General features: G+C 38.3%; 1 protein-coding gene across 1 annotated transcript; it reads left to right on the forward strand.

The window, feature by feature from the left end:
- The first annotated feature begins 2,311 nt into the window (after positions 1 to 2,311).
- Positions 2,312 to 5,275, forward strand: LOC141655166 (receptor-like protein EIX2). The gene has a single exon (XM_074462258.1). The coding sequence runs from the start codon at positions 2,312 to 2,314 to the stop codon at positions 5,273 to 5,275; it is 2,964 nt and encodes a 987-aa protein (XP_074318359.1).
- The last annotated feature ends 2,810 nt before the right edge of the window (positions 5,276 to 8,085 follow it).

An 8,085-nucleotide genomic window follows, 5' to 3' on the forward strand; every position in this document is an offset into this window, starting at 1 on the left:
TTTCCTCTTAAACCATTGCATGTGAACACATATTTGAAACAAGTGTAAACATTAATTATGTAGATAGTTAATTCAGACCAACTAGATAATTACAATAGAAATACCAAAAAAAAAAAAAAATTCATCGAAAAACATTAATACCGGCCCAAATACATACCCGTGCAATTTTGCACGGGTTTAAAACTAGTACTTATATACTCCCTCCGTATCAGACCAAAGGTAACACTTACTATAAACGGACGTACCACACCAAAGGTAACGTTCCTTATTTGGCCCACAATATTACCAAATTATCCTTATACTCATTTGATATTTACACAAAATGTCATTACATACCCCACCTACTGACCCACAATTAAACCAACAATTACATACCCCACCTATTTTTTCCCTCTTTACCCTTACTTTTTCCACATTTTCTTAAATACTCCACTTTTCCCGACGTTACCTTTGGTGTGGTACGGAGGGAGTATATATATTGTGGAACAATTCCATCGTAGCTAACTTTTCAGTGGGTCTTTTTGGACCGTGATGGGCACCACCACATGCATTCTTAATTGAAGGGTCCTCGCTAACCCCATCTGAGAGGGTGGCGCCCTTTCATTTTTTTTCTTTTTGAGAGGACCTTGATAGAATTATGTGAAAGGTTTGAATTGTATTAGAATTGCATAAAAGAATTTGTACATGGCCTAAACTATTTATACAAAGAATAGAACACAAGCTAAACCCTAGATGCCTAATGTTAGACGTAATTACAGCCAAATCACAAGAGATTGTGAACTAGTGAAACTAGGAAAGAAATAACTAAAGAATAAATACAATATACAAAATGATATGATAGACATATTATGTGATATTTCCAATACGTCCCCGCAAGACGGACGGCGATTGAGAGAGTCCGTTCTTGGAGAAAAAGAATATAGAAGCAAGGTGTAGACCACACCAACGGTCGTAATTTGTACCGGAGGGGGCTTCGGTGGAGGTTGAAGAGGCATATATATAGTTTGTTTACGAGCCAGACAAGTTGGGAGTTATAGGAGGCCGTCAATGAGGCTGGTTTGGGTGACAAGAAGCATAGGTTTCTCGAAGTTGGGGTTTCATCGAACATTTGCACAACATGAACAATTTGAGTGTGCATGGTGAACTGGTGATGGAGTTTTGAGGATGGCATGGTCAGAAGGGGTTGCCAATTTGCCATGAAAATGAAAGTGTATATGAGAGAGGAATCAAGAAAGGTGGAGGGTGTGATTACTCCATGGTTGAGAAGGTGTTGAGTTCCCATGAAACTAAATGTGTATACGTTGGAAGTCAAGGCAATTTTTTTTTTTTTTTTTTTCCAAAAATTTGGTGGGATTTTTTTTTTTTTTTTTTTTTTTGCCGAAAAAAATAGATAACGAGATTTGAGGGTTTGACCGAGCAAGTTGTGGCCAAAATTTTTAGGAGTGTATAGGAGAACGATAAAGTTAAGAATGGTGGTTGTGTGAATGACCAAGTTTGTAAGGGGTGGTCGTGAGTGACCGATTTTGTAAAGGGCGGCCACGTGAGTAGTGACCAAATTTATAAGGGGTGGCCAAATTGGCGACAAAGTTTTTGAGGGTGATCAAGCAGTTGACCGAATTTGGAGGGGTGGCCACAAGGGCACAAATTTTACGAGGAGTGGTCAAGGAGTTGACCGGATTTGGAAGGGGTGGCCACAAGGGCACAAAGTTTGATAGGGTTGGCTACAAGGGCACAAAGTTGAGAGGGGTGGTCATGGCTGACAAAATTTGCAAAGGGTGGTCGTGGATGGCTAAAATATGATCGTATGATCATGGAAGGGTTTGATGCAATTCTTGGGTGGTAGAAGATAGAATAAGGGTGGCAGCGGAAGAGGATCAACTCTTAAGGCGTTAACCTTTATCAAGAGCACGAGGCTCTGATACCATGATAGAATTATGTGAAAGGTTTGAATTGTATTAGAATTGCATAAAAGAATTTGTACATGGCCTAAACTATTTATACAAAGAATAGAACACAAGCTAAACCCTAGATGCCTAATGTTAGACGTAATTACAGCCAAATCACAAGAGATTGTGAACTAGTGAAACTAGGAAAGAAATAACTAAAGAATAAATACAATATACAAAATGATATGATAGACATATTATGTGATATTTCCAATAGACCTTATATTGAGACGAAGTCACGTCTCTTATGTATCCGTATTTTATCATAGAGTCGATGAATTAGTAGTTGAGTAACTATATAAATAGGACCACGTACAATCAGTTACCATACCAATCAAAAATTTCATTATAACAAATTTAAAACAATGTTGACAACATGTGTTATAACACAGTTTCTTTTCATACTGCTACTGGATGTACATCAAGGCTTGGCAGTTGGCTGCCATGAGGCAGAACGAGAGGCGCTGCTCATGTTCAAGCATAGCTTTAGTCACCCGTCAAATAGGTTGTCATCTTGGAAGGGTAAGGGTTGTTGTGATTGGGAAGGAGTGGGCTGTGACAATGTTACAGCCTTCGTCAACCGTCTTGACCTACCCAACCAATATTATGACGATCCAGACGCCTTAACAGCCTCAAAATTAAACCCTTCCCTGCTTGAATTGAGTCAGTTGCGCTATTTAGATTTGAGCGGCAACGACTTTCAAGGTAGTCAAATCCCGAAATTCATTGGCTCGTTCAAGTATCTCAGGTATCTCAACCTATCTTATTCAAACTTTAGCGGCATTGTGCCATCCCAGCTCGGCAGTCTTACTAGATTACGGACACTCAGTTTGTCTTCGTTGTTCCTGTATAACTCGACTCCTTTGTCCAGTGATCTACACTGGGTTTCTAAACTTGTAAGTTTGCAATATCTGGATTTTGGTGGTAGTCATATAATTCACGCCAATAATTCCATGCACCCACTCAACATTCCTCCTTCTTTGCTTGTCCTGCATCTTGATCTTTGTGACAATCTTGATAATTCCTTATTACTACGCCTTTTCTCTAATTCCACTTGGCTTTCCAGGGTTCAACAACTTGATCTTTCGGGTAACTCATTACGTGGAACACTGCCTTATGTTTTGGCCAACATGACCTCCCTAACATACCTCGACCTTTCAAGTAATCAATTAAATGGCTCAATCCCATTGTGGTTGGGAAATATGACCTCCTTAACATACCTTGACATTTCAGACAATGAATTAAACGGCTCAATCCCATTGTGGTTGGGACATATGACCTCCCTAACCTACCTTGACCTTTCAGAAAATGAATTAAATGTCTCAATCCCGCTCTCGATGAGAAGCATGAGAAAACTAGAGCATCTCGACCTTAGCTCTAACAGTTTTAGACTAGTTAGGAGAGAGGTGACCATGGGTACGTTAGGTGAGGTGCGATCATACAAGCCCACAACAATCTATTCCTCCTTATGCGCCAGTTATGATGTGGAGAATCTGGGGTTCGGTCAAAACATGATTGAAGGCATTTTGCCTTTCTGGTTGGGGGAGTTCAAATATTTGAGAGTGCTAGATTTAAGTTACAATAGACTAAATGGTCCTATTCCAATATCAATTGGAAGATTATCATACTTGGAATATTTAGACCTCTCCTTTAATAATCTCAATGGCACTATCCCTCATGGCTTGGGACAATGCAAGGCCCTTGTTCACATTGACCTCTCGTCCAACTTTTTACATAGTGCACTTTCGGAGTTCTACTTAGATAACCTCTCAAGATTAGAGTATCTAGACCTAAGCTTCAATGTTGTGGAGTGGAATATTACTTCTAATTGGTCACCGCCATTTCAACTGGATTGCCTCCGTATGGTGTCTTGTAAAATCCAATCTCAGTTCCCGCAGTGGATTGGTGAGCAGACAAAGCTCAACATATTAGATTTTTCGGCTAATAATATATCCGGAGAGCTACCTAAATGTTTCTCAAGCAATCAATTGACTAATATAAATATTTCTCACAATCAAATTACAGGTCCAGTCCCATATTTCTCTTCCCCTAAGCTTAAATTCATAGATCTCTCATTTAACTTGCTTTCAGGGTCATTAGTACATCAAGATCCTTTTGCTAAGAATGATACAGTTGGAACTCCGGTATGTCAACTTCGTTTCTTAAAGTTCCTAGATCTTCAGAGGAATAACATTTCCGGAGGCATTACTGACTGTTGGGCTGGTTTAGAATTTCTAGCCTACATCAACTTAGCTTCTAACAATCTTTCTGGGATTATTCCCTTGTCTATGGGACTTCTTTCGGAATTAGCATTTCTAAAATTGAGTAACAATTCTCTTCAAGGCCCGATTCCTCCAACACTAAGTGCTAGTTCAAGATTGCAAATGCTGGATCTTGGTGAGAATAAGCTAGATGGGAATGTACCAAGTAATTGGGGAGGAAAAACTTTTTCTTTTCTAGAATTGCTCAGGCTACGAGGAAATCAACTTGTCGGTTCTATTCCACCAACATTGTGCTCTATCTATACGCTCAAATTCATTGATCTTTCCTTCAACAACTTGACAGGAGGCATACCTCTTTGCTTGGGCCACTTACTTCAGATGGGGTCAGCTAATGTGGACGGGCTTGCTTTTTTCCCCTTTTATGAGTTTCCTGAAGTCGAAGATGATAGCACAATGGTGGTTCTGAAAGGAGCAAAACTAAAATACACAAGTACTCTCATATATGTTGTAAACTTAGACCTTTCATGTAATGCCTTAACAGGCTCAATTCCTGAAGGGATTGCAAATCTATCCGCACTTATCGGTCTCAACTTGTCTCATAACCATCTGACTGGAAATATCCCAAACAAGATCGGTGAAATGACATTATTAGAATCCCTCGATCTATCAAATAATAATATCTCTCGCGCAATCCCGCCAAGCATCTCAGCCTTAACTTCATTGGTTCGTCTCAACTTGTCCTACAACAATTTACAAGGACAAATCCCCACCGGACATCAACTCCAAGTTCTCGAAGATCCATCAATGACGTATATAGGCAACCCTGGACTATGTGGCAATCCCTTGCCAAACAAGTGCGAAACCGGCTATGGTGAAAACCAGAAGATACAAAGACAAGAAAAGTCAGACAAGGTAGACGTTTGGGAAAAACCGTTGTTGTATTTCTTCATAATGTCGGGATTTGCAACTGGATTTTGGGGAGTAGTGGGGAGTTTGCTGCTCAAGAAAAGGTTCAGGTTGGCTCTATTTCAGCATATGGGAAGTGTCACGGATTATTTTTATGTTCAAGTAATGATTAGGCTCAACAGGCTGAGATATAAGCAGTAAGTTGAATAACATGGAGTCAACTGTTTCGCAAGGATCGTCGTGAATGTATCTTAACTAGTAATCGTCACTCGTCAGCGTCTGTATATATAAACTTGTAATGGTGACTGAATAAAGATGCAGTTTCGGAGCATTCTGTTGACGATGTACTTTATGTATTGAATGCTAATAACTGTAAGTTTATGATTTCTTCCTATCAGTTTTCGTGTGCAGTTGACTTGCCCATTTCTTTTTCGGTTGTTCTCCTGTAACTTTGTAAGACCGCCATATATAGATGAACCATCTCAACCAAAATCTTAAGGTGATGGTTGAGGCCCAACTATTATAAATATTCCTATCGGAAAATTCACACGGTACCCCTAAACTTTACCATTTTGCACATGGTACCCAATATTTTAAGTTTGTGTACATAATACCCCCAATGTTTGATTTTTATGCACAACATGCCCTTTTTGTCGCTATAAAAAAATTCAAATGAGCATAACTCCTAGACCGGAATTCAGATTCGGCAAAATATTTTTTTCTAAAATGATATTTCGCCATAATATACGATTTGAGAAAAAAAATTGTCGGCCGACATTTTATACGGTTTTTTCTTATCGAAAATCTCAAATCAACCATATCTTCGATTTTAAATTTTCGAATGACCATTTTCGTTTTATCAATCTGTAGATCTCGAAGAGGTCATTAATTTGGAAAAAAAAATTAATCAATTCCGATTTCTGGTTTATGATTTATGCCCAATTGAAAAATTTAAGAACGATAAAGAGGGCACGTTGTGCTTGAAAATCAAAACTCAAGGATATCACGCGTCTGTGGCTTAAAAAAGTTGGTCTGCACGTGAAAAATGACAAAGTTGGTCTGCACGCGTAATTTTTCCGTATTCCTATTACGCTCCCTCACTCAAATGCCCGTTGGGTTTGAAGAGTGGTTAGTTGTGCACCGGCTCCCCCGTACTGTGTGTTATTATAAATATTCCTATTACATGTTACTTAAAATACTGGCAAATTAAAGGTATGGGGGCAAATCGGGTAAAATTTATACCTTCTCTAGCTTGAATTAGCTGTTGCAGTAACAAAGGGAGTAGTCTCTAGTCATTTACTCATTTATATGTGAGAAATAATTCTAACATAATTGTGACTTGAGGAACGCGGTTCAACAAGTTCAAGTAGCATCTATCATGGTGGAAGACTTGGAAGACTTCCGGGTCTACTTCTAAAAGTGGCCACTGCTGAACTTGAATAATGGGCTGATATTTTAATGGTCGATATCCAAGTCGTTAACAATACCTTTCATCCAATTTATATTGTCCTTTATGACCCTTGTCGGATAACGTACTCGAACCATCCCATTGATATACCAATTATAGAATGAGTTACGTCGTCACATACAAATTACTTATGTAGGAACAATACCAATATTCTATTAGCAAATTTTAAAGGAAATTTCCAATCGGTTGATGAAAATAATATAAATGGTATGGAACCGGCTTGTGTTGTGCCCATCTCTTTCTAGACTGTTGAGATGGTTTTGATTAGGAGACAGTATAGGCTGATTTCTACATCGTTAGCTATCTTTTTACTCGCTTTTCTAGGTTTTGATGAGTTGCTTGTCCGTAGGGTTTGTTGTTCAAAGTGTAGGAGTTTTCTCTCCTCTGGAGGTAGATCTTGGTCTGCTTTCCGCCTTTTCTTTCTACGTCTTAGTGGCGTAAGTGCACTTTGCTCATTCTCGATGGTTTAAGGGTCTCATTGGTCTCTTGATGGTTTTTTATCATAGCCAAGGGGATGAATTTCCGACGCACATTTTTGTGTCTTATTGCAGGTATACGTATTTCTCCGAAACTTTGTCAATTAAGATGAGTAAAGATATGCTCGTTCATTTGGCAAGATCTAATCATCCTTTCAAGAATGAGTTGGATGTTGAAATAGATCTCCGTGTGCAGCCAGCCAGCCGTACACTATCAACACATTGATCTTCGATGTAGTTACTTAGTTGTCTTAGTTTATGCTATTACTAAAAAAGCGCATTTGACCATATGAGTCTAATGTTAATTGTATAAGAACTTTCTTTACGGCTGCCAAAAGAAAAAATGTATCAATGAACAGTTCATAATAACTAATTAGTGAGTTTGTACGAGACAATTTTACACGAGTTCTTACAGTCTTCTCTTCCTTAATCAACGACTTGATGAGTTACTCTTACTAACTAGCCCTCACAAAAATTCTCGATTATTTACATTAGATACATGATTGACGGGGGGCATCTAATCATCATGAGTTTGGCGACAATAACGAGTAGCCATCTAATCAAAGAAGTAAACAAACTAAGGCAAGTAAAGGAGTCCTAATATTTACAAAGACAAACTACATTAACTAATGACCAATAGTTCAAAAACAAGCTAGCTTTAGCCATGTTACCTTCCTCGGCAACGACGCCAAAATTTGATATAAAAAGACCGGTTGTCATTAATACTAGAATTAACTATTAAATTAACAATTTATATACCTAACTAGACTCTACTAACTTCTAACAATAAGGTAGTAAAATGTCAAGCTAGGGTCGAACCCAAGGGAAGGACCTTTAACTAAAGACTCGAATTGTAAACTATTGACCAACAATCACTAACTAAGACTTCTCTTAACTAATTAAGACACTAATGACAATTTAGACTCAACAATTTAAACTAATCACAAACAATGGGTATTCACAATGTTCAACTTGTAGGAAACATAAATGGAGAAGGCAATTGGTTTGGAAACAAACATGAAAAAGAGTAAAAATGGAGACTTTTGTATTGAGACAATTCAACAAAC

Source organism: Silene latifolia, chromosome 5 (genome assembly GCF_048544455.1).
Source record: "Silene latifolia isolate original U9 population chromosome 5, ASM4854445v1, whole genome shotgun sequence".
NCBI lineage: Eukaryota > Viridiplantae > Streptophyta > Magnoliopsida > Caryophyllales > Caryophyllaceae > Silene > Silene latifolia.

Bases quoted from the DNA above. Each gene is read 5' to 3' on its own strand.
- LOC141655166 (XM_074462258.1), top strand. From the start codon at position 2,312: ATGTTGACAACATGTGTTATAACACAGTTTCTTTTCATACTGCTACTG.